The sequence below is a fragment of the Anastrepha obliqua genome, chromosome 1, assembly GCF_027943255.1.
Source record: "Anastrepha obliqua isolate idAnaObli1 chromosome 1, idAnaObli1_1.0, whole genome shotgun sequence".
In the NCBI taxonomy this organism is placed as follows: domain Eukaryota; kingdom Metazoa; phylum Arthropoda; class Insecta; order Diptera; family Tephritidae; genus Anastrepha; species Anastrepha obliqua.
This window is the reverse complement of record NC_072892.1, coordinates 117829836-117857679: the sequence shown is the minus strand read 5'-3', so window position 1 is coordinate 117857679 and position 27844 is coordinate 117829836. Positions and strand designations below refer to the sequence as shown.

General features: G+C 37.0%; 3 protein-coding genes across 3 annotated transcripts; 1 reads left to right on the top strand and 2 right to left on the bottom strand.

Annotated features, from left to right (window-relative positions):
* Positions 1-3365: 3365 nt before the first annotated feature.
* LOC129252362 (high-affinity choline transporter 1) lies at positions 3366-16136 on the bottom strand. The gene is made up of 9 exons (XM_054890922.1): positions 15997-16136; positions 9860-10213; positions 9662-9769; positions 9415-9570; positions 8921-9349; positions 7752-8073; positions 7410-7682; positions 7208-7319; positions 3366-4147 (listed from the first exon to the last, which is right to left on the bottom strand). The coding sequence occupies exons 2-9, from the start codon at positions 10023-10025 to the stop codon at positions 3833-3835; spliced, it is 1881 nt and encodes a 626-aa protein (XP_054746897.1). The 5' UTR covers positions 10026-10213; positions 15997-16136; the 3' UTR covers positions 3366-3832.
* Positions 16137-23071: 6935 nt separating this feature from the next.
* On the top strand, positions 23072-25813 carry LOC129235843 (kanadaptin). Its single transcript, XM_054869891.1, has 5 exons — positions 23072-23161; positions 23246-24423; positions 24519-24655; positions 24760-24942; positions 25017-25813. The coding sequence occupies exons 2-5, from the start codon at positions 23373-23375 to the stop codon at positions 25716-25718; spliced, it is 2073 nt and encodes a 690-aa protein (XP_054725866.1). The 5' UTR covers positions 23072-23161; positions 23246-23372; the 3' UTR covers positions 25719-25813.
* LOC129235844 (testicular haploid expressed gene protein-like) lies at positions 25806-27241 on the bottom strand. Its single transcript, XM_054869892.1, has 5 exons — positions 26877-27241; positions 26664-26798; positions 26510-26609; positions 26225-26450; positions 25806-26158 (listed from the first exon to the last, which is right to left on the bottom strand). Exons 1-5 carry the CDS (start codon positions 27161-27163, stop codon positions 25902-25904), a joined length of 1005 nt encoding a protein of 334 aa, XP_054725867.1. The 5' UTR covers positions 27164-27241; the 3' UTR covers positions 25806-25901.
* Between the last annotated feature and the right edge of the window lie 603 nt (positions 27242-27844).

Here is a 27844-nt window from a genome sequence, read left to right as displayed (position 1 = left end):
CTCAGTAGCGACATTTCCATTATATTGAGTCGTGGAGAGAAAATTATCCGTTGTTTTTTTTTTTTTTTTTGCTTAAATTTAAACCATTATGTGTGTTTTCTGAATAAAATAAAGCAAAAAAAATCGCTGAACTCCGCCAAGCAGACATATTCGATGTTGGTACCGGGCAATGTTATAGATAGTTATCGATATTTTCATAAAATCTCATCCTGTAGCTAATGCGCAAGTGATCAGTTATAGTGCCGATCTACATCATTTTCAGATGTTTGGCTTAGACCAGGCGCTAATCTGCCATTAAGTTCCGCTGCGATGGAGAGAATCCACATTATGACGACATCTCGCTCTCAGTGAACTGGACAGAATCAGTTGATTTGCTGATGCAATAATATGATATTTGTATTAATTTTATTGTTGTATTGTTTTTCATTTTTATTGTTATGAGCGAATTTATCGTACACCGCCTTTCCCTTTCTTGCCTGCTCACTTGTTCCGCCACTATCAGAAATATTCTCAGCGATGTCACAGTCTTGTAATCTATCATTCGTGAAGTACCGCTGCTCAACTTCTAGTTGTTTGTTGAAGAGAGTAAGCACTGAGCTGAAGTTTGCGTTTATATTCGCTTTTTGTGGGATATTTAAATCAGCCAAGATATTTGTAAAATGTGGTTTTAATCAAATTTTTCCTCGCTGGAGAGTTTCTCATTAATTCGGGGACTTTTGAAAAGCTATTTTTATATATAATTGGTTCATATGTGTGTTTATCAGTTTCACTGGGAGCAGCTATACATTGTATTGAACTGCTTGAGTGTTCAGCACACATTAGCCGCATTACTCTTCGATAGCCAGCGGTAACCAACTTTTACTGTCGCTTCTTTTTTTTTTTGTGATTTAAGTGGAGTAACAGTTCAGTTTTGAAAGATGGATTATTTGGCAGGAATTGACTTGCCTACGAGTACATATTTATGCAAACATATATGTATGTATGTACTTAAGGGGTTATATACAGTTAGAATTTTCAAAAAAATTGGTTTTTTTTTTTTTTCCTTTTCTTAATGTACATATATTTAAGAATACACACAGAAAATTTAATATAGGTCCGGTGAATATTTTCGAGGTTACACGCAATTTTGAAAAGGCATTTCAGAGTGCTTGAAAGTGATTTTCAAATTTTAAACGCGTTTTCCTCAAAATGGTGCTTTCAAAGTCGGTGACCAACATAACTCGACAACGGCTCAACCGATTAGTCTCAAGTTTTAACACGAGCTTCTTAAATATATTTTTTAGTAATTAATCAAAGATTTTTTCTCACTGATAAATTTTTTTTTATAAGCAATTTAATTTTTGAGAAACCGCCATTTTGTCAAAAAAAATTATTTTGCTTATTCTTTCGATTAATTACTAGATTTAACATTACTTAACGAAATCTGTTTGGTTTTTTAAGTTCAGAGGATCCAGTTCAGAGATATATGTAGTGGTCACCGCAAAACGACTTTTTTGAGAGGAGTTTTCCAGTTAAAAGATAACATAATACGAATTTAAACTGTGTATAACCCCATAAAGTTGAACTCTGCCGTATCGAAAAATGTTTTACTCGCATACTTCGCAGAATTAACAAAGCTGGATGGTCAGGGTTTTGCGCTTTATCCATTACGGAGAGAAGAGTAAATAATATTGTTTTTTTTTCTCAAAATTCATAATGATATTTATCTCTCAAATTCAAATAAACATATACGGTTTTGTAGTTTCAAAGAAAAAAATCTTTTTTTTTAATTCATCTACATTCTCTAACTTGTTAACATACTGGTAGGTACTTATTTGTTAAACTCATTCCATGGAAATGCATTTGATATGTTTAGGTAAGAGTTTTTGTTACACCACAGATAAGTTTAGTGCACATTTGTATTATCTAGGATATACGAGGGTATCCATATGTATGTCTTACATTCGTATTAGGTATGCATTTCCCAAGCAAATGCGTGTGTGTGCTCATTTGTATGCACTGATATGTTTGTCTTTATTGTTTAATGGCCATTAATTTCTAATATATATGTATATATATGCATTTATTTTCGTTTTTAAAAATTACACAAACATCTATAATTCACACTGTTCTAAGCATAAAATAATAATGTTTGAAATTTAGTGCGTTTTTTGTAAAGTATACTAAGCACTTTTTTAACTTCATTAAATGAAATTACTTTGTTTTACCATAGACAATACCAAGATAACTTTTAAATTCCTACTTTGTATAATTTAACTAGAGCAACAAAAACAATAAATGCCGTATATTTAGTAACGCATTATTTACATATCGCTTGTTTGATGGAAAATCGGCATAACTAAAAAACAGAAAAATCAAGAGAAACGGCTTTGAGGTCTCCAATTTTATACCATACCACAACTAAGCAAAAAAGGCATATTCTTTTCCCAATTATTTCATTAAGTTTTGAATTTTTTACATAACAGAAAGTAAGTAACCATCCAGAATGATAGATACCAGGTTTGCTCGTTAGGTATGGTGAAAAAAATGTTTAGGGGAACTTTGGATTCTACGTCATTCGTTTTGTGTTTCGCTAAGCTAAAGCTAAATTTTGTGAAACACAAAAGTAAACTGCACTAAACTTTTACAAAACTTAGCTTTAGCTTAGTGAAACACAAAACGAATGACGTCGGCATATCTGTCAAATTCGCTCAGAGCCAAATAGCGGTCTGCTAGGTAGTACACCTCTAAAAATTTTTTCACCATGAATAACCAGGATCACTTACACATATTTAACTAAAGCTATATTTTTTTTGTTGTAATATTGCGTTCTTCCAGCAAACGCGCGATATGCATGTATACGTATGCATCTACCCATGTTTAGCACCTGAGCTCCTAAAATACCCTTAACATTCCCCTCTACATCATTGTATTCAATAAAATACAACTACTTAGGACACGTGGAATAGTAGTATATGTACAATACATATACATATAAGTATAGTATGTATCTAGTATTTGTTAGTCACAATTTAAGCCAACAATAACAAGTGCGAATACTATTTATGTATGTATATGTATGTAAGTATGTGAGTGTTATGTGCAGATTTACTTGTTGTAACAACATAAAGATCTGTTGCAAGCAAGCGCTAAATTCCAAATTAGTTTAGTTTTCTTTGTTTAGACTATTCTGTAGTTTAATTTTAATTTTAAGTGAAATGTTCAACATTAGATTACTTTTAAAGTTATTACAACAAACATGGTTTTACATACTCAGTAGCTGAAAAACACATCGAACAAAAAAAGTTTACAACACTGGCAACACTACACGAAAATAGTTTATAACCGTACATAATATATATAATTAGTAAAGTTTTGCTTTGTTTATTTGCATTTTCTTTCATGCGTTGATATGTTTAATTCATAAGCTTAATTTAAATACCATCACTTTTACGTACTTATCCAACTGCTTGGCGAGCACTCCTCTAAGTCTATTTTCGTTTGTATATTTACTTGAAATATGTCTGTGCAAGCGTGTGTGTGTGTACCTTTTGTATAGTGCTCGTAGTAGTTGGTTACCCGTAGAGATTTTGCCAATAAATTTTTGCATAGTTTTTTTTTTGGAACCTTAAAATCAGTTGAGAAGTTATTAAATCTTCAACTCCTTTGTCAAACATTTTTCTTACAATGCTAACCTGGCAATGCTCTTTATTTTGGTATACAATTTTGAATTTATAATTTTGCACAAGTATTTTCTCTGTATGTCCGTACGTACCTTATATACGTATGCATGTGTGTTATTATGTGTGTATGTGTGTGTATGCGTATGTATGTGTCATGATTAAATATTTACTTAGAAGGCAGTATTATCATGCTCAGCAGTTGGCACAGCCACACCTTGTCCGCTTAAATTGCTTCCGACACCTACGCCACCCCCTCCGCCGCCGATGCTGCTACTCTCACTACCGCTGCCACCTTTGCCCGCTGCCTTGCTCAACATTTTCTGCACTTGCGCCTGCGCTGTCTGCTGATTCATGCGTTTCGCCTCGGCAACGGGTAGATCATCGTCGGACTCGAGCGCTGGATTAATACGTCCGTTACGCTCATCTTTGCCAGCCATGGTGGCGGCACCATAGGAACGTGCCAATGGGCCAGCCATAACAGAAAGCTAAAAATTTAGATATTTTAATAAAACATTTACAATTTCAAATGTGTGGATAAGAAGAGAGCATGAAGAAGAATTGTATAAAGTTGCAGATATGAACAAATTTAGTAATTTGATTTTTTAATTAAAATACCAACTATCAAATACTAATTTGAAAGCTTCGAGAATAAATATTTATACAGTTTCCAGATATTTTTCTATATGCTGAATTGAAAATCTTGTTTCTCATAAAAACTTGCCGGTGTATATTTAAAATTGAAAATGAGCGATTTTCTATTATCGATTCACTAGCTTTGACTGCGTCCTAACCTCAACTGAAAAACTCGTTTATACATTAAAAATGTATTTTTACAATAAAAAATAGCCCGTGTTCGAAAATTTCATCATTTCACATCAATGCTCACTGAGGGTAGTAGATTTTATCCAACTTCAATTGAACTATACAATGTGACAAAGTTAGTGAATTTTTAAGGGGATTTTTCGACAAATGTTGTTCAGAAATCCTAGGGAAGGCAATTATTGACCGATTTTAATAACTTTTTTCTTAAAATGCTCGTAAATGATTTTGGAAGAGATTGTCTAGGCCCAAATTTCAGCTTTTTTTATTATATCAAAGCCCAAAATTCAGAAAAACTTTAAAAATAAAAAATTCTATATACAGGGTTGGCCATATTAAACTGACCCATGTGATTATTAAAAAAATATGGAAAAAGAAACATTTTTTTGTGTTTCATTGTGAAAAACATTTAATTTAGTTCAAGGAGATTCGTTTACATCACTTTTTGAATATGATATCGCGCAAGTGGTCGCCCTTAGCTCGTATAGCGTAATGTGCCCGTTTTTCGGCGTTTTCCATAGTTTTGGCCAGCGTCTCGGCCGATATGGCGGCTATTTCCCGTCGGATATTGGCCTTAAGTGCGCCTAGTGTCTTTGGCTTGTTGACGTAAACCTTAGATTTCAAATTACAGTAAAAAGTTATAGGGTTACTCAATGGGTCAGTTTAATATGGCCAACCCTGTATTCAAACTCGGAATGGCATTTTTTTTGTAGTTTTAATCAACGATAATACATCCCGGAAAGTACGAAAATTTCTAGTTTCCTTTAAGAGGTGAAATCAGCCTCTAACTGCCTAAAAAATTAAAAACAAACTTGTTTTGAAGGTCCTATCTAGAAAATTCACCAGAAAATTTTCAAAAAATTGATATAACGGTTGTGAGGTTGATGGTTCCGAATTCATTATCCATTTGTATTTGCGGTGTAAAATTGAAAGTCAGTTCATCTTCAAACACAGAATATTTACCGAAAATATTAAAAAAAATATTGTATATGTTTTTGAGGTTGAGAATTCATTGTCCGTTTGTCCTTACGAGGTCAATCCTAACTCCATAGCCATCTGGCCTTATTCCAAGGTAATCCATAGCCTTGACCGCGGGGAAAACACTCTTAAATTAGGGTGAAAGTCTTCAGAGTTCGCGTACCCAGAGAAAAGCTATATGAAGATTTCAGTTTTTATGAGAGGTGCTACGCTCTCTTTTCCTACGAAAACCATAAAACAGGTATAAGCAATTTGTGTAACTGTATCAAATTTCATTATCTTAGCTTTTGTGGCTCTAGAGAAAAGTAATCTGGAAATTTCAGTTTATATCGGCGGTGCTTTTCCAATATCTACCACTTTTCACCAAACGTATGGTATATATAATACAATTCATGCATTCATGCCATATTTCATAAAGATTTAGAGAAAGGAAGCTGTGCTAAGGCGCAAGCAAAAACAAGGTGGTAATCCATGGCAACAGAGCTAAACAGAGCTTGCGACCACAAGTGAGAACATGGAAAAAGTAGTTTAAGGTAAAATATTCTAATTGAGATTTAATAAATGAAACAGTATGGCATTTTGAACGTAGGTTTGGACGGATTTGAAGAACAAGACCAAGGAGAAGTTGTCTCAAAATCGGGCCGAAGTTCATGCAGCTGGTGGATGGTCAAACGTTTCGAATGTTCTAACATCTCTGAAAGAAATCGTAGTGAGATTTTTAAAATATGAAGCTTGCATAGATCCACCAGGAAAGGAAATTGAAATTGGATTAGATGCATCTCTTAATTTCCTTCTACATACATTTCGCCAACTCCATTAAACTACCACTTTCATCTGCACTCTCAGCACTAAACCAATTTTATTCCAAAGTCATAAAAAGTAAATCAAATTCCGTAAAAACGTGAACAAACTGACACAGCTGTTTCCAATTCAGATAACCAATCACAGTAGAGTAAATTTTTGTCGATCAATTTACACAATACAAAAATACAAAAATTTACACAATTCAATCGACATGAGTCTTTTCTACTGCCAGTAGACATTCGCAATATTTGACTTCCGTCAAATCGGTGCGTGTTTCATTGAAATAGCGCGAATTATATACATATCGCACTTGTTACGTTAAAGCGTAACAACTCAAAAAGAAAAGGAAAAGAGTAACCACTCAAAAATTTGTTATTTTAGCGCAACTACTAAACAAATAAGAATGAAACAACCGTTATATTGTTTTTAATAATATTTTCGTGCAATTACATATTTTTTCCCTTGTAATACCTATATTATTAATATTTACGGAAACAGTTTTTCGTCTCTACTAAAAATGTTCAGATTTTGAGTTGTTACGCTTTAACGTAACAAGTGCGATATGTATAAAGGGGTTTAGATACCCGTAACCTGAATAACATCAGAGAACGTCCAAAAAAAAAACAAAAAACAAGAATCAACTCATGTACGAAAACTCGCGAATGAAACTTCCCATCAGCAAAATCTGTTTGATTCCATAAGATTTAAATTTGATGTAATTACGTTTTGTCATAGTAAATTTCGTTTGGGAGTTTTGGTACATGAGCTCTTGGCAATGACAATCAAGTAAAGATTTTTTTTCATTTTTTTTTTTAAGTTTTTTACTCAATTGATGAACTTGTGATTTTCCCTCTCTCTTTTAAATATTTTTTTTTAGTAAGAAATTTTTTTGTAACCTCTCTGTTAGAGTGAAACAAATTCAACGAAATCATTCAAAAACTTACCTGCTCTCCAGCTTCTGACGGCTCTCCCACCCTTTGTACATCTTCAGGAATATTTACTACACAACGGAAATAATCGTAACCCGGCGGAAGTTTGCCCGATTCAAACATCATTCTGAAAATACAAACACCATGTAAATGCTAAAATTTATGCATGCATACGTGTGTATGTATGTATTTGATTCACTTGGATCTTTACGCTTACTTTGTCCACCAGGAAACTCCTATCAGTGTAATCAGACTCATTAGCATGGCCGTGGTGCGGAAGGGGAATAACTGTGTTTGTGTCTCCGCATCGTAGCCGGGGAAATGTATGAGTGGCGGCAAACCAAGCAATGCTTCGCCGCCCGACAAACGAATAAAGAGCGCTACTATGTAGGCAGCGAGACTGCCATAGGTATTACAGTGCTTCTTAAAATGTACGACCATCAAAAGTTGCGGGAACAATATTACATACACCAAATCCGAACACATTGACCTATAATTAATGTAGGCGATAGAAAGTGTGCTAAATTAATACGTTTTGACTTTTCTGTCCGCCTCTTACCAAAGACCATAGATGGAGGGAATTGTAAGCGCCATTATAGTTGAAAGTATGCCCACGATTATAATTGCAACACGCATCACCCAAATAATTTCCATTTCGGAAGCTTTCTGACGGAAAATCAACTTGTAAACATTGCGTGCAAACATGGAGGCGGCCGAGAGCACCGATGAGTCCGCCGAGGACATGACAGCAGCTGATACGGCGCCAAGACCAAAAAAGGATACAAAGTCGGGGGTAAGATACTGCAATACCATGGGTAGAATCATGCTTGTCTGCTCGACGGTCAGTGGATAGGGGCCAACGTATTCGGTTTCATTCCATGCTAAACGAGAAAGAAAGAGGTGAGACATAATTACTATTGACATTGCATTTACATACTCAGAAAAAGGTAAATAGATTTAAAGCTACTTCTATTACAATACTAATCATTATATTAAATATTATACCATAATTAATACCCTGCCGGAAACATTTTGTCTAGAGCAAACGCGAAAAAAGAAAATCAGTAATGGATTTCAAACGTAATTGCGTGATTGCATTATATTTGGCTGTAAAATCACAACCAGCGATTGTTCGTGAGCTCGAGCACCTTAAAGTAAATAGAGTTTTTGTTTATCGCACCATTACTCGTTACAGTGTTTCTGGTAGCATCGGGAACTGTCATGGAGGTGGACATCAAAAGCCAACATAGCATCCATCGCATACTGAAAAATGATCTCAAATTCAAGCCTTATAAGATCCAAAAGGTGCATGATCTCACACCAAAGCAGCAACAAGTCAGACTTGAGAGAGCGAAGGAGCTACTTCGCATGACCGAAAGCGGTCAATTTCCGAATATTGTGTTTTCTGACGAGAAAATTTTTCAATTTAAGCAATTCGTAAACACACAAAACGATAGGGTTTATTTGACCGACCACTCATACGAGAATTTGAATCATCGATTCGCCACCAGGAGGCAGCACCTGCCACAGGTAAGGATTTGAGCTGCTGTAACCGCAGATTTTTGGATTTACTGCGTCATCCGTCAAATAACTGTCCAGTTGACAGCTTTTAGTGCGAATGTCTTTTGCATGTTTTGATAGAGAAACGGGCCGCAACTGCAACTTCTCCATTTTAAAAATTCTCTAACTGTACTCAAATTACTACTCAAATAAGCGTACTAAATTTACCTGTGGCTTTGGCAATAGCGCCAATGAGTACCGGTGGGATCGCCATTAAGATGCAACCTGCGGCTGCAACATATGACAGCAATTGAGCGCGGCCAGCTGTCTTACTCGATAGCACGCGTTGAAAATACACCTGCCAAGGTATACCGCCAAAGATCAGTAACAATCCATAGTCTATGTAAAACCACTGCTTCGTTGGGTCTACATGACCAATCCAGTCAACCTCCATCGATGACAAACTTTTCACATGATCGTTGGCCCATGCAAAGGGTATACACATCCATAGGCCAATAAAGATGCAAAACAATTGTATTACATCGGTGTAGGCAACGGAGTACAAGCCGCCGAAAAGTGTGTAGAAAATGGCAATACAAGAAGAAAGTATCACCGAAGTGCGATGGTCCATATCAATGATGACGGACAATGTAGCGCCTACAAAAAATTGCACACTTTAGTTAAGCCGATTTGAAATTATTCAAAATGTGGTAAAGTCATACCCAAAGCAGCTAAAATTCCAGCAGCCCAGAATACCTCACCACAGAGTGCTGGCAAGAAAAGTAAACCACCCATGCGTTCGCCAAAAGAGTCCTGCAACGGATCCAGCATGGTGATGTAACCCTGTTTACGCATGGGATTTGCAAAGAAAATACCACCTGCAAATAAATGGTTTAAATAGTTTACCAAAGCACACATACACACATATAAAAAGAGCACTCTACAATGCGTCACAACGATTAAACTTACCGAAAACCAAACTTAAGGCATAACCAAATGGCGCCTGACACCACACCAAGCCCGATGTGTAGATGGCCTCTGCTGTACCATTTATATAGCCACCCCCGACCCAAGTTGCTGTGAAGAATATAAAATGTAAACATATAATAATTTCAATGTCAAATTGACCTCCAACGCTGGGTCGCCTCTCACTCTACGTATACTCACCGGTCATTGTGAATATGCCAACAAAAAGACCAATGGAGCGTCCTGCTAGCATCACCTCCTCCTCAGAATCATTGCCGGCCGCTTTCTTACGTCCCGCCCAAATGCCCACGATTAGAATCAACAAATAGAAGAGCACAATGCTCACAACCCCAGCGATATTAATCATGTTTGTAGTTAGTTGCGCTGCCTTGAAACGTGTATTATCTCCAAATTAGTATTTTAATCGAAACTTTGTCTTATTTTAGTTGCAGGTTAGACAGCTAATGCTTACGACTGAGTGATGACCTTATCCTTGCTTAGTTGCAGTTTGATCTTATGTTGTTGTCAGTAAGTGCAACATGGCCAATCGGAGCACTAATTTAAATAAAATGATAAATTGGTATTAGATTATTATTTAAACAAAGAAATATGTAACAATGTGTACATTGAATGTGGTGATGCATAAATTTATATGTATTTATAAATTTTGTTTATATACACTTTATCAAGTTTTCGCATACAGTCCGGTTCACTTGATTAGAGGTAATAGTTTTTATGGAAGAAACTGGTTATTAAAGGTCCAAGGTTTTCCGATACCTCCAGTGAAGATCGTCCTTTACTCTAAAATAAACATGCATGAAAATATTATTCCATCTAACGGTACTTCGCAGCAGTAAAACTTCATCAGCTGTAATACTGCGCTTGATTTATTGGTTCACTTGAATAGAGACACTACCCACATAAGGAAAAATAGTAATAAATACAGGATTTTTTTTTTTTACTTTTCTTATTTAAAGCTTAATAGTTTGTGCTGCCACCTTGTTTATAAATTACTTCGTAAACACGTTGATAAATGGATTTGTTCAAATTCCCCAGATAGCCTAATGAAATTTCAGACCAGACCGTTTTAATGATTCGAATCAAAGCACATTTGTCTTCAGATTGTTGGCCATTCTCATAAACCCCACGAACAAGCCATCCACATGGTTTCCTTAAGATCTGGTGAATATGGTGGCCTTACTAAAGTTTCAACGTTTTGAGACGCAATCCAATTATGATTGCCTTTAATCAAGTGAACCGAACTGTACATAGTTATGTATGTGTGTAAAGGGTTTTCCAATAACAGGTGTTATTTGAATAGCCCGCTATTTCAGTAGATGTCACTTTTGAAGCTGAGATTTTTTGATATATGACAAGTAGAAACTACGCCATTAATAAAAATGGAACGATACACGCTTAAACAAGGCAGTGAAATTATTAAAATTCACTATAAAAATGGTAAAAATTTAGAAGAGGCGGTTCGTAAAACTCCTTGTCGGACCGCAATACAGAAATTGGTGAAAAAATTCGAGCTGTTGGGACAAGTTAGTGATGTGAAGAATAAAACCCGTGCACGTCGCCCAAGAACAGTCGAAAATATTGCTGTTGTAGCTGAAAGTGTTGAAGGTAACCCAGATTTGTCCATTGCTAGTCGTTCTTTGGACAAACCACATTCCACAATCGACGGCTTCTTCTCTTAGAAATTTCCTTATACACATTAAGAAGTCCTTGTAAAAGGTAGCGCAAAATTGATCATCCAATTTTGTTTAACAACTTTTTTACTAAATAAAAAAAATATTTTGAGTGGTGGAAATCTTTATTTAGACCTTTGCGCGCTACATTATTTATGTATTTGTATACTGGAGCTGTCTCTGCCGTAGTCTCACAAGTATGACTCCATTTGCAAAAGTTATAAATCTTCCGGGTGATTCAGAATGATAATATATCTTATTTTTCTCCATAAAAGGTTACTTTTGGACTGGAAATCACTGTACAATAAAAAGTCTCAGAACACGCACAGTTATGTTTTGGGGAAAAGCGGCGTTTTGATTCTAGTAACTAAATATGTACCTGGCATAGGAACCATTCGTTAGCAATTTAGATTCGAATAAGTAGGTGGGTAGAACGCCTATCCTCCATGCAGGTGTTGCCCGTTTTGGTCCGGGAGTGGTACTTTATTCTCCACCTAGCATGCATATCTGCCGAACGTTCTCTTATCCACCAACCGAGAACGGGGCCGATGGCAGACGGCCAACTCCACTCGACCGGTACCTCCATAACGCTCTATGCTCCACTAGCAATTAAAGGAAGACATATACATATATGTTAGCTTACGAAAAATGGCTTAAACCCACTCGATTATATTTCACTATAGCAAGTGATCTCTACGTACGCGTCTGCTCTACCTAACGAAGAACAATAAATTATAAGATTGCGATAACCGCGAGAGCAATTCCAGTCGTGTCGTAACAATGTATAAACAAGAAAGAGAATAGAGTTGTAGGAGAAATTCGCTAGTGAATAGCAATAAAAACGAAAAGCAATACAACAATAAACTGAATACAAATATTATATTATTATGCCACCAAATCAGCTAATTCTGTCAAATTCACTGAGAGTAATATAGCAGTTCGCGGATGTCACCACTTCTGCATTCTTTCTATCGTGCTACCTAACTATTCGAAGTCGTTCATTTCGCATGAATGAATAAATTCTCGATTCGGTCTATCCAAAGTACCTGATCAGAGTCTAGCTCTGATCGCGCACTTACTGACTGTTCTCTGAGATTGTTAACTCATTAATTCAGATGAAGAGAGTTGTATAGGTACACCGCGATTTTTGCTCTACAAACTTACGGCGCTAGACTTTCACACTGCCACTGTAAATGAGACGGTTTTTTTTAAATCCTTCGGTGGTTGTTTGGCCGAGTTCCTCCCCCAATTTAGGGTGTGCGTGTCTTGATTTTATTCCATAAATCGAGGGGCCTACAGTTTTATTTCGTCTCTAAATGACAAATGTTTTTTTATGAGGAGCTTTTTCATGGCAGAAATACACTCGGAGGTTTGCCATTTTCTGCCGATGGCGACTGCTATTAAAGAAAACATTTCTATCATTTTAGTGTTGCCGTGTTCAAAATAGGTTTTGAACCCAAAGAACAATGAATGGTAGTCTCATGCCAAGCCATTCGACTACGGCGGCTGAGAAATGGGTTGTAACAAATTGAATCAGCAGTAGAACAACAGACAACTTCCGACCCTTTGGAGAACCAGGTTTCATGAAATTTTATATAGTTATTACAACAGCTCCAGCTACAATTAAGAGATATTTGCAGTAATTGACAGGCTTACACCGAGTTTTTTTTTATCAAAATTTGCTATTCGCTATTTGCTATTAAGATGGTCCCACAAGTACATTTTTATACAACCCACCAAAGGCACTGACTTTTAAGCCAATATTTTTACAGCAATGCGCTTAGAGAATTTTCAGTATATTTTATTTTATTATTTTTTTTTTTTGTGTCACGTTGATAAAGAGAGTTGAATCCATGGCTTTCTGTTTATGAGCTGAAATATTTCTGTCCATATTACAAAGCAAAGATGATATATTTACAAACAAGGTCCCACTTATTGTCTTGATTCATTCTCAAATTTGATAGAGCGTGGCATGAATCTTTGCTTTTCTTCTTCTTCATTTTGATTGACACAGTAATTGCAAAGATGCTTCTTCTAGCGCTCACGGACGTCAATTAGACACATCTGGATTTTTCCAAAGTAAATAACATCTTTAACTTCTTGCGATATAACCAGCAGCTAAAACACCGAACGCTCTTATGGCTTAAGTAATCTTACGACATGTCCTAATGGAGCCACTACATCTTTATTCACTGCACCATGCTACATTTGTCCCTGCGAAGCTCATTTAATTTTCCATCTTCCACAGTATTTCGCTTGAGTGCACGAAGGGCCAACTCAACGAATGTTATTCTCATCCAAGCTTCCATGTCTTACTTTATAACGGATATGATGAGGCACTTATAAATTGTGGACCTCGTTCGTCGAGAGAAGATTTTACTACTCAATTGTCTACTCAGTCCAAAGCAGCTCGCCAAGAAATATTCCCTGGTGGATTTCAAGGTTAATGTTATTAAATGTGTTCATGAGAGTTCACACGCGACGAGGAAACCGAGACAGGAGTGCGGTCACACTTTGTTTGATAATTTTTAAAATGTCTTTAAGGCATCTCAAATAAGTTATCTAGTTATCTGTAGATGTTTTCTATACATAAAGAAAGTGCATTACAGATTTCCACGGCGATCTTTTTTGTTTGTTTTTGATTTCCTCCATCTACTTGTTGTCTGAAAAATTAATAAAAATTACAAAATACGTGTATATTACGCGTAGCCTACCCATACTCTATGGACACTGCTCACTCACTTGGATATTTCTTTAAGAAAGTGGTCGTCTTGATATTAAGTTATATCATAAATGGAATACTCTACAGTTGACACCTCTGCATGACAGATGGTTGTATTAGACTCTCTCATTTGGAGAAATGTACTAGAATGTTTGCCTTTGCCCACCATGAAGCTGGTGTTTTGGGGAAAAAATTATTGCCAAATATGAGATTGAACCCATAAACTCTGAATTTCTACCGATATTCTACGAATATCCACATTCGACTAAGGTGGTTCCATAGCTCATTGTGCCTAGATCAGTTTCAGATATTATGCTTTTAAAATTATCTTTCTGTAAGATATTTTTGAGAGGGCAGGATGATAAAAACAGACCAAAAATGGCGAAGGACCGTAGATTCGGAAAAAGGATCTTCATAGATTCAAACAGTACCTAGTATCTAGAAAAGTGTGCCAAGATCACATATTTATATAATTAGCGCTTAAATCCTTTCTGGATGCTTGGACAAGCTCCTTGTAATATTTGTGGTATGTGTCTTGATATTGTTCCATAAATGGAGGGACCTACAGTTTGCAGTTTGCTTGTTAGTTTTTATAAGGAGCCATGAAAAAGCATAATTACACTCGGAGGTTTGCCATTGTCTGCCGAGGAGCGGATGCTATTTGAAAGAAACTATTTCTATCACTCGTGTTTCGTTCCCGGGATTTGGAACCTGTGCACTTCCGAATGGTAGTCACACACTAACCCATTCAGCTACGGTGTCCGCTGAGAAAATATCCAACCGGAAGTTTCATAAATTAAACCTTTCATACGAATATTTTCAAAAACGTAAAAATAGATCCATAATAAATAGAAATTATAACAGATAGTCAGGCTGTATTTGAGGCTTAAGGCTCATTTAGATGGCAGCGATGCTTGTGGATGACTGAAAGACATTTTTGAATCAATTTTGAAGGCATGTAAGAGTTCCTAGTTGCCTTTCATCCGAAAAAACGTGACGCCCTATGGCGCCTAGATGGTCCAGATGCCCTCTGAAGGACATGGATACATTACCAAATGAAGAAGAACTTGGGGGGCATCTCAGTTTGCTGCCCATTGACAGTAATCAAATTGAGAAAAATCGTAAAAGAGATTCATAAATTCTTCCCGACGAGTCTACCAAACTCAATCGATAGGGTCCAAGGTTGCTTAATTTTCCGAACAACTTAAGGTTAAAGCTATATTTTAATTAAGGGTCAGCACAATGGATATTTATGTGTTCTCTATGGAAATTAATGTGCACAAAATATTTTATTAATCACCGCTTGAGTGAATAAATTTCTAGCAAAGAAGTAAAGCATGAGTATAATTTGTTACAATAATTATGTGTTTTTCAATATCTAGTGACTCCGTTCTTGCCGACAATCGCTTTTGGAAAAGTGTCGTCCATAAAATGTATGCGAAAATTGAGTTACAAGTACACAAAAGAGAAAGAAAGAAAGATAGAGTGAGAGAATAAAGAGAATACGCAGACTCAAATAAGCAAATAAATTCATTCACAAATGTTTTTATTGGAACTCGTAGCGAAAGGCGCTCACAAACACAACTAAATAAGCGCACAACACAATTCCATTTTATCGAAGCATACTTCTAGGCAGCTAGATACAATTGGAAAGTGGTAATCGAAATGAGTCGAAGTGCGTGAGCGCCAATAATAGAGAGAAAATGAGCATTTGCATTTCTCTATTGCAAACAAAGGCAAACAAATTCAAAAAAACAAGAAAAGCTATGCAAAAGAGTAGGAAGTTCTTTCGTGCATGTTGTTTGCTTTTTGATTAATGATTCAAGCGACTTCTACAGATAACAACTGATTCGAATGAATTTGCGTTCTAATCAAAAATTATGCAACACACATTTTTAATAAATATTTGTAAAACTATATCACACCTTTCTAGTTGAAACGCTTCAAATTTATAGTTTGATGACTGCTTACTTTTAATTTCGAAACTTTTTTTATTTTTTGGAATGCTTTTACTACTTATATAATTAGTGCTTTGATACGCTTGAAGCGTGATTTTTTTTTTTTTTTTGTTTTTTGTTAACAAAAAATGCTCACAAATATTTCTTTTACTGAAAACCGCAGCTATCGCCCCAGCGCAGGGACGTCTTTTGAGACGGACTATTTCGCGTTTTAAAATGTAGCCCGCACATGTGCTCGAACAGTTCTCGATTCACGAAACGCTCGCATCAAAACGGTAGGCATTCGTTCGTTGTCTTTAAGTCGAGTATAAGTTCTTTTCAATTTTCGTCCGCGTTATATAACGTTCGGTTACAGTTTAAGGTTGTTCTTGCACGAAACTTGCGGTTCAACTTCCACTTAAGTGCTAAGGCGCGTATTCATTGCCAACCGAATAAACGATCGCAAACGAAAAACATCGTTGACATATAAAAACTGCACTAGCACAGACGATTCAATATACAGCCGCACGCCTCAGAATATGTGGCAATCTTTTCGGTGTCCACCTTGGCTGGCCACAAGCACTGGCAGGTGAGTGGGTGTGCGTGAAAAGGAAAGTGCGCCTGAATGTATACTTCAATTGCTCAAGTCGTCTAATTGATGTAGTGGCGTTTTATTGCAACGATTTTAACAAATTTTTTATGGAACTTTTGCAATTTATTTTACAAAATTATTATTTTGAATAGTTGAATGAATATTTGTTTTGGAAATTTATGTATTTTTATTTTGTAGCAGTCATCACGGCGCCCAAGTTCGTGCTAACGTGTCGGTGGCAATTTTGTAACTGATTGCTTACGCCTGGAATAGTTCCTGTGATGGCATTTCAAATAAACCGTACATCCTTGGTGCGTGTATTGGTGACAGAGTTCATGATTCATTTTGGAAGTGGTACGACATTTTGAGCAATTGGAATTGACGGGGAAGTACATCCATGTGGAACTTATAATGGATGTACAAGTGGAAATTGTTACTGTGGAGGGGAACTGTGTTGAAAACAAAATCCATCACGTTACTCTTTTACTATTACTTATTACATAGGCACTTGCATATACATGTATGGCCACAAGCACAATGTAAAAGCGAATATAGAACAAAGTGCAGAAAGAATATATAAACATTTATATTTCAACATAGGAAAAACTTACCCACTGATAAAATTGTTAGGTACGAAATATGCATAATATTTAAAGCCAGATGCAGTTTTTTGAACTTAAAAGGTATTTATAATAATAATAGTTAATAGTGGTATATATAATAATACAAACGTTATCCTTCCAATCCTTAAGCGCATTACTTGTATTGTGGCTGGTAAAACACGCAAAAAACAAAAAGAGAAAGAAAAAGACACAGTTACACATTGCATCAGTGGCGCCAGCAAGAGGAAGCGGGCAATCGCGGTAATAGCGCAGACACACCAAATTTTGCGAAGTCCTCAAGCATCTGTGCGATCCTTCTGACAAAAAACTATAAAACGCAGATGGCGCTCTAAACAGTTAGAAGGCGTTGTTCCTAAGCAACGACAGCTGGGCATTCCCACTACTTAGGACTGGTAGCGGCAGGCGAATAGATTAACAAAACCAACGCAAGACTTGTCGAGGACCTATGGTTCCGAGTGGAGTGACCAAGGAAAGAGAAAAAAATAATTATACCCTCAGCAACCTAAATGAAAAAGAGAACTTTTGAACATTTTATTTGTCTTGACCAAATACTTTCACAATTCCGTGTTGCAAATTTCCAAAAAACAAATTTGACACATTATGGTGTAGTGAATAAGTCTGTTCATGTAAAGATTACCCAATAACTTGCCAGGAGCTTAATTTCCGAGAAATCTCTCTCAAAGAGGAGAATATAAAAAAATGTACATGAATGCAAAATCAGTTACAATTTACAAATTTTACGAACAGCTCATTAAATTGTTGGCAGAAAAATCACAAAAATTAAAAAAATGTTCACTTGAACTACCTCAAATAAATAAAGCAGCAAATCATCATCGCTGTCAGATGAAGAACACTCCGTTAGCCATTGCAATTTGCAAATTTAAAGTCGTGTTTATTTTTACTTTGCGATCAGCTATTTTTCTCACTTTCAAATTCTTATAAGTAAAAATGTATCCGGTAAAAACTTGCAACTTCCCCTCAAAATGAAATGTCATTTTGCTCTCTCACTTTCCCCTACTTTGCAAGTTTTTTGGGTACATGAACACCAAAACGTGATAATTTATGGCAATTTTTACAAACTATTTGCTTCGAAAAATGATGAAATGTTGGGAAAATCTAGTTTCGTAGAAAACTCGTGCTTTAAAGTGCAGAGAATTAATTGTAAATGAATTTACGTGAAACGCTAAGAGTTTATCCGATATTCCAGCAGACGACTTTTAAGGCCATTGCCGTATATTCTTTATTTATTTGTTTAAACATTTTTTTTTTATTTGTAAAAAATATTGTGAACTTTAAATAAAGGGTGATCAGTTTGGAGGTATTGGATTTTATATTGAAATAAAACAACGAAAATTCAAATTAATTTTGCAATATTTGTTATTTTTTTGTAGAACCATTAATAAAATTTATTTTTTAAAGATAGTTCCTTTTAAATATAGAATGCAACGACGCCGTAATTCGACCATCCGTAAATACAAATTTTGAATGAATCGCGGGACGACTTCGGTCGGTATCTCGTAAATAAGTTTAATAATGTTGGCTTCCAATGCCTCAATCGAAGATGGTTGACTTTACATACCTCCACAATCTTTGTGGCCAATCCACTGGCCCGAAACGAGAGATAAATTACTCGCCGAAACGAAGACGGACCCCGCAGTAAATCCATTGTTTCACGAGCTGTATGCCAAGTGGCGCCGTCTTATTGTTATGGAGATCACGGGCTTCAATTTCCGGCATCAAAAAATTGTTTATCAAGGTGCAATAGCGTTCGCCATTCACTGTTAGTTTGGCGCCAGCCTCGTCTTTGAAAAAATATGGGCCGATGATTCCTCCAACCCATTGGTTGTTTTCAATGAATAGAATGGCTCTTCTTGAATGGCAACCCGAGACCATCAGCCCAAATACGGCAATTTTGCTTATTGACGTAGCCATTAAGCCAAAAATGAGCTTCATCGCCGAATAAAATTCGGGTCCCGAAATACGGATCTTCGGCGAGTTTTTCAAGAGCCAACTGACTGAATCTATGACGCTTTGGAAAATTAGTCGACTTCAAATCTTGGACTAGCTGTATTTTATGCGCTTTTAAACGAAGATTTTTGCGTAAAATCGCCCAAGTGGTGCCACACGATAGAGGCAAGTAGTGCCATGAGAGTGGCCAAGTTGTTGAGATTGGCGCCGAATCGATTATTCCGAATCTTCGGCGAAATTCTCATTTGCACCCGCAATACATCCTCTTCATTTCAGGCTGTGCGTGGTCTACTCGGTCGAGTATCATCCAGTAATGCAAATTTATTCTCAATTTTGCCGATAGTGGCCGAATAGTGCATTCGGTAGGACGGTTATGTACACCGTAAGTTGGCCTGAGCGCGCGCTGAACACTTTTCACAGAGCCTCGTAATACAATTTTACGATTTGTAAAAGTCTTTCCTTGATGAAATGTCAATGAATACTGAAAAAAATTATGTATTTAGTTTGACAGTAGTCAAAAAAGTACCTCCAATCTGATCACCCGTTATTTCATCTCAGTGTTTATGTATGAAACACAATATCCGTCAAATATTTATGTATGTATATCAAAATTTCCCTTAATTTTTTGGCATAGTTCGGGCTGCATATCATTTATAATCCGTATGATTTCGTTCCTCATCTCTGAAATCCTTTCGGGCTTATTGGCATAGACAAGACTTTTCACGTAGTCCTAGAGAAAAAAGCCTAATGGTACCAATTCGCAAGATCTCGTCAACCATGTGACCTCGTTGGTTCGTGAAATAATTCGCCTTGGGAACTTCATTCGCAATAGAACCGTTCTTCCATGCTCTATATAGCAAGTGTCACCGTCCTGTCGAAGCCACATAGTAATATCAAAGTCCATGCCATCTAAAAAATTGGTTATCATACCACGTCAACATTCACCGTTCAGCGGAACAGCGTTACCGGTGTCATTTTCGAAGAAGTACAGTCCAAGGGCTCTGCCAGCCCAAATACCACCACCACAACAGTGACTCGCTGCGAGTGTATAGTTTTTTCTGGAATACCATATGGATTTTTAATTGTCAACGTATCCATTTTCATAAAAAGTTGGATCATCCTAATGCATTGTTCAACTAAGAATCGTTCCATGACTGAGTTCGCTAAAGTCTGCAGTACCAATTATTAGAAGAAAAAAAAAAAAAATCAATAGTTGTTGTCAAAGACCTGCATCACGCTTGAATCACCTAGGGTCTTTATTAAGTCTTTCGACACCGAAGTAGCCTAAGAGTAATTGCAGCTGTTTGAGTTTTAGCTGTCAAGAAGATCTATTCTGTTATTTGAAGCTGATGAAGAAATCAAGCATCTAGCAGGTTTTGTCATTAGCTATGGTGAACATAAAAATTCTGCTCAGGCTCCCGATTTCTACCCGCTCTTTTCACACGTTCTCACACACTCGTCCAATAAGCCTTTGCTCAGACAGCAACGAAGTAACATGAGCGAAGATTTTGTTGATCAGTTTTTTTTTGTAAACACGTCTGTTGTTACGTCAGCCCATAAGCAGATTGTGTCAAATTCGCTTTCGATTCAGTACTTCTTTGCTCGCAACCATAATTTTTCGATGATCTGGCGACTTTGTGTATATCTGCTCGGCTTAACATAACTTACACAACTGTTTGAGCGACGTGTAATGAGCAGCAGGACCACTGATTCAAACAATTTTGCATACTTTCAGGCGGAATGATTTTAAAAGTTTGCCAAATTATAAGGAACGTTGGATTCAAAGGAATTTTTCTCATTTATTCGCTAGGTGGTTGGTGAATCCAAAGCAGCTTTTATGAAAGTAAAGGGTGGTTTTTTTAGAGGTTAGGTTTTCAAGATGAAATAAAACGTATAAAATTTATTGTTATGGCCAAGAATTTAGCTTTATTATAAAGATAAGGGTTTGCCATTATGTTTTAAAAATGATTTCGGGCAAGTGGCCGCCGCGGCTGGCTCGAATAAATTCCAGCCGAGAGGCCCAATTTTCGACCACTTTTTGCAGCAATTGGGGCCGTATGTCAGCAATAACGCGCCAAATATTCTCTTCCAAGACGTCAATCGTCTCGGGCTTATCTGCGTAGACAAGCGACTGCACATAGCCCCACAAGAAATAGTCCAGCGGTGTTATATCGCACGATCTTGGAGGCCACGCCACAGGTCCACGGCGCGAGATAATGCGCTCACCAAAAGTTTCCTTCAATAAATCGATTGTTGCGTTGACTGTATGGCATGTAGCGCCGTCTTGTTGGAACCAAAGGTCGTCCGAAAAAGTCATTAATCATGGCTCTATAGCGCTCTCCATTGGCTGTAACATTATGGCCGGCTTCATTTTTAAAGAAATATGGACCAATGATTCCCTCTGCCCATAGAGCACACCAAACAGTGACTTTTTGAGGATGTAACGGCGTCTCAGCAATGGCTTGTGGATTATGTTCACTCCAAATGCGACAATTTTGCTTATTGACATACCCATTCAACCAAAAGTGAGCTTCATCGCTGAACAAAATTTTCTTGTGAAAATCGGGATCGGTGGCCATCTCGTTTTGGGACCATTCACCGAACGTGCGACGCGCTTGATGGTCGTTCGGCTTCAATTCTTGCACGAGTTGGATTTTGTAAGCCCGCAAACCAAGATCCTTCCGCAAAATCTTCCATAAAGTGGATGGGCACATCTCCAATGGCTGCGCGCGATGGCGGATGGACTCATTCGGGTCTTCTTCGATACTCTGCTCCACAGCAGCAATAGCGTCTTCGGTGCGCACTGTACGACGTCTCTGAGGATGCGTATTATCCACTAGAGCAAACGTGGTGCGAAACCGATCCATGGTTAATCGAATTAGTGACTCTGATGGACGATTATGTCGACCGAATATTGGACGCAGCGCGCGATGCGTCGCGCGAACCGAACCATTATTTTCGTAATAAATTTGCACGATTTGCAAACGTTGTTCAGGTGTAAGTCTATTCATTATGAAATGGCAAACCAAACTGAGCATAAATCAAGTGGCAGCTGTCAAAAAGACCAGCTACGAAAAAAGTAGTGCCAATTTGAAAACCTAACCTCTAAAAAAAAACACGCTGTATCTAAACTCCCCATAAGCAACTAATAACACTTAAAATATGTGCAAATCTGGCTTATGCTTAGTATATGTATGTATATGTATTGGCGGCCGCCGTAATCGAATGAGTTGGTGCGTGGCTACCCTTCGATATTCGGAGTACGTTAGTTCGAATCTCCGTGAAACACCAAAATGAAGAAAGTTTGTTTTAATAGCGGTCGCCCCTCGGCAGGCAATGGCAAACCTTCTGGTGTGTTTCTGGTGTGATCCTAATAAAAAATATCTGCCTTTATTTTTGGGATTTGAAATAAAAGGCCGTTTGTTCCTGCTAGGAACCTCGGGAAATATGTATATTACAACCATAATGGTACTTATACCTAAAAATGTTAATCTTTTCTGAAACCAAATAAATAAAAACTGAGGTAGATATCTAACCAAATGTAGTACAATATATTGATGTTGATTTACTATGAAAATCTTTTCATGTAAATGCAGTTTTATCCTCAACATAAATTTTGAAATGTTTGTCAGCACTTTGAGCTTTTAAGCTCATATTGAATAGAAAACAGGCTAATCAACTTTTATGATGTCAAAATTTTCGCAACTTGGCCGCATTGCAGCCAGCCTATATAAGTACAAAAAAACTGTTGATGTTTTCCTTCTGATCTGGCAGCATCTTTCTAAAATCTTATGATCAGCTGTTACAATGAATTTTGCAAGGCGAATCCACACAAGGTGAGTTTGTAATAGTAGTTGATTAGTTTTTTCTTGCGATTTGCTTGTTTAAATGCTTTATTTCTGTATTGGTGTCATATTTCTTTGTTTACATTATCATTGAAATTTCGACAATTCAATGAAACCGAACACAGGTAAATGTTAGTGATGCTCTAGCAAAGTCACCTCATATGGATTCGCCTTGGATTTTTTCATTTGCTTTGCTTTTCATTCATCAGACGTTTACAAAACATTACAACTTCTGCATTTCCAAACATTTTCTGCGTAAAAAGAGGGATCTTAGTGTGTTGTGGTCATTCCAAAGACATAAAATACTTCTTCTAAGTATCCTTGAAAAGAAGAATTATGGACGAATTTAAAATTCCGCTGTTGCCCACCACAGCAACGAGCAAAACAAACAAAGATTCTGATCCCATAACAAATGAACCTAAAGAAGAAGACAAACAACAATCAAAAAAGGATACAACTTCAACAACTGACAACGACTGCACAGCAAAGCCAGCCTGTCCTTATAAAGTACCGCCATGGTCACAGCCACCTCCAACATCCATCAACTACAAATTTGAGATATTAAAATCAGGCCAAATCATAGATGAAATAAAGAATTTACAAGCAAAAGCTTTTTGGAAGTTCGGCCGGCTACCTCCTCCTGCAAATGATCTCGAACTAGCACACCCAACAATTTCTCGCTTTCATGCAATTTTGCAATATAGGCCAAAAAATAGTACACAATCCGGTGGTGAAAATGTTTCTAATAAGCTTAAAGATGAACCGCCAGAGGGTTGGTATATATACGACTTAAATAGCACCCATGGAACATTTTTGAACAAACAACGTATACCACCTCACGTCTTCATACGAATACGTGTTGGTCATATGTTGCGTTTGGGCGCTAGCACCCGTTCCTATATTCTTCAAGGTCCAGAGGAAGATGCGGAGCCTGAGTCAGATTTAACAGTGACTGAGTTGCGTGAACAACATAAGGAAAAACTAATTGCAGCTGAAGCTGAAGCAATTCGCAAAGCGGCAGAAGCCGAAGAACGCGAGCGCAATGAGGGGATTAACTGGGGTATGGGAGAGGATGCAGATGAGGAAACTGATTTAACCCACAATCCATTTGCGAGCACAAACAATGAAGAACTATTTCTCGATGATCCTAAAAAAACATTACGAGGTTATTTTGAACGTGAAGGTATGGAATTAGAGTACAAGTGCGACGAAATGTCTGCTGGATCGTTTGTGTGCCGAGTAGAATTGCCATTAAGCGATGCATTTGGCCGACCTATAGTAGCTGAAGTTGTGCACAAAGGGCGAAAAAAAGAATGTGTTGTGCAATGCGCACTGGAAGCGTGTCGAATCCTCGATCGGCACGGCGTTTTACGCCAAGCAAATCAAGGTAAACATGTTAAAAAGCTTACGGTTGTTTTAATTGTAAAAAAATATATTTGCAATTTTAGCAAAATTGAATACTCTATTTTTTGCAATTTGCAGAGCCTTTGAGACGGAAAGTAAAATCTCAATCCGATTCTGAAGAAGACGACTTTCTTGACCGAACGGGCGACGTTGAACGAAAAAAACAACGAAAGTCAAATCCTTCAACCAATTGTGCTCTAACATACGAAGATTTGGTAAGAATTAATGTAACCATAAATGTATCTACCTCTACTTCATCCATATCTGATTACATCTTACCGTCATCATGTATGTTTTTTTTTTTCATTTACCTTTTCAGCTAAAAAAAGATTCTGAAATCGTTGGACAACTGAAAGAAATAGAAGACGATATATTACGATATCAAGACACACAACGCCGTCTTAAGGCTTTTGAATCGAATAATAGTGACGATTTAGACCACTTTATGGAAAACCTAGCAGATGCTACTCAACTGGATAAGACGGAAATCCGCAAATTAAGGGTATATTGTCTCATTCGTCCTATTATGTTTTTGAAATATTTTATACAATATATAATTTTTCCGATTTCTCGTAGTTGGAACAACAACGACTAAATGCGGAAAAACAAAAGGTTCAACGATTGATAAAGATCGCTAAACCGATCGATTTCAAATTTGAGTCAATTGCATCAGCAAAGATAAGCCCCAATACGAAGAGACAGCTGCCAATAATTGGAAAGCGTAATCAGTTTAGCAAATTTAAAATAGCAAAGATTGTTAAAACCGATAAAATTGCGGAAATCGAAAAACACACAAATTTAGCCTCCGATGAAGAAGAATTAGAAGAAGAGGACGAAATCACCTTACATCATGCAAAAGTTACTAAAAGTAATGTTGCGCAAGAGTCTCCTATTTCTGTAGCGGAAGATCAAATTAAGTCAGAAACTACGAATGAAGAACCATTAGAAGCAACTTCTAATTCACCGAACAGTACAAAAAAGATATATGGCCCAGCTGTAGTGCCGCAAGAAATCTTAGAGAGCAATGTGCAAGATATGTTAGAAGAACCCCAAGATACAAAGCTGCCAACAGAATGCACGTCTATCAATGGAGATACTGAAATGGAGTCTGCAAGAAAAAAACGTAGACAGCGTCAACGACAACGCCAAAAACGACAAGATGCGGATATGAACGAACTCGAGGAACACGAGTCCAGTGAGAAGTATGCCAAGTGGGTACCACCATCTAACCAAAGTGGTGATGGTTACACAGAATTGAATGCGAAATATGGATACTAAATTATGTTTGTCTTTTGCATTTATGTATACATACCATATGTATATTAGTTTCTGTTATTCCATTAACTTTACAAAAAAGACACCATATAAAAATCTTTCTTTGCATTTATATTTCAACACTTCACATGCGTGTCACAACAGATTTACATTTCCAAATAATTTTATAAGAAACTGGACAATATTTTAACTTTTCCCCTTTGGTTGCGCAAGTTCAATAATTCTCGGTGATGCTTTAGCTTTCAGTGCAGCCGGGGAGATTGCGCAGGGATTTTCACGTATATGAGCATTCTCATATTCCTTTGGTTCTGCTAACTCTTTAATGCGATTGGTGGTGCGTGCTTTAAGCGCATTTGGCGATATAGAAAATGGATTCTCCTTCAGATCTGATTCTCCGACACCTTTCACGCGCGCTGTGGCCAACTCCTTTGTACGGGTCGTAGCTAAAATTCATTTTTTTTATTTATATTTGATTTAAAATTTACAATTAAAAAGTAAATTATATCTACCTTTGTACGCTAAAGCAGCAGGACTAACCGGTATGGGAAAGTTTTGAATAAGCGCTGACTCGTCATACATTCTCGGTTGTGATATTTTCCTTATGCGTTCCGATGGCTCATACGACTTCATTCCCGGTGTAAGCGTCCAGGGCCCCTTCGTTGGTTCTTCATGCGTTTTCGGAAAAGCCAGCGTATGAAATCTTTTCATATTCTGAAGTTTCATCTTTTTGACTGGCTTTGAAAGGAAATACGTACATAATAAAATATTTTAAAAACAAATTAAATGCATTTTACCAATTTCGGTTGTTTAGGTTCTTTTTTAGGTTTCGCCAATTTCTTAAGATATTTCGTATGTTTTTTCCACTCAGCATCATCCCATTTGTGTATTGGAATTCTATAATAATTTTTATTCAGTTTGGTCTTAAGAGCATTTATTTATAAATCATACTGTTTCTCCGGCGGTTGTATATTATTCAAACGGCTATAAACTGAGAATAAGCTGAGGCGTATCAAGCGATTTATACCCACTACTCGTAAAGGTTCAAATAACTCCTTTATTCTGTTTTTGAACAGAAGTAACTTTCTGTAAAAGCGCTCATAGAACTATTTTTTAGTATGCATTCAAAATATAATAAGTTATTATAGATATTTTATCACTTACCGAACCGCTGGTAGGGCGAGTTGTTCGGTGCGCGTTCGCATTGGAGTTTCACGCACAAATTCAATTGGTTTTTTATATTTACATGGGCATTGAGGTACGAATTTCCTTCTGATGGGTCTAGTTCCCTGAGCTATTTTCAGTAATCGCTTACGTTTCGTAAATATATATTTATGGCGTTCCATCAACCGTTGCCAACTTTTGCTTATGTCAGGCAGGAAACAGCTCATATTTTTCGGCAGGTTATCAAATTTTGGACAGCATTTTGAACTTCTTGCAGCATTATTCATTTTTATGTTTTTTTTATATTAATTTTTATGTGCACCAATAATTTTGTTTTGAATTTCAGTATTTATGTACACATACAACAATTTCAATTTGAAAACAAAATTTAAAAATATGGATTATCAAACGAAAGGAAACAAGTGAAAAGTTATTCAAGTGAAATGAGTTTCATCTGGTTGGACCTTAAAAACGCAGGGAACCAGCATTAACGATAACATGTCGCGTTCCCCCGACAGTCGGTTCTACGTTACCGGAACGACCCGGATTTACTATATATCCGGCCAAGGACTGTCACTCCAGCAGCACTTCCCGTACATGTATGGGGAATGTTTTTCCTGCTACAACAACAACAACAACATAACAAGCCAGCAGTAAATCCATGGCGATCCTTCTTACCACCTAGTCGAATGAGATCAAACTACAGCTAAAGGTCAAAGTCTACGACACACCAATACCGACAGTAAACAACCCCAAAATTTTGTGTGTTACCTAAATGACACCAAACGACATTGATCGGGAGACACTTACCACCTTCCTAAACTCCCACCTCTGAAAGCCGTCATCAAAGTCCAACCACCACATATTGCAGATGAAGAACTTCAGCTAACCCGAAAGACCCGCGTTTAAACTCAAACCGACTCATCTAACCCCCCTCTCCCTCTGGACCCAACCTGTCGAAACAGCAT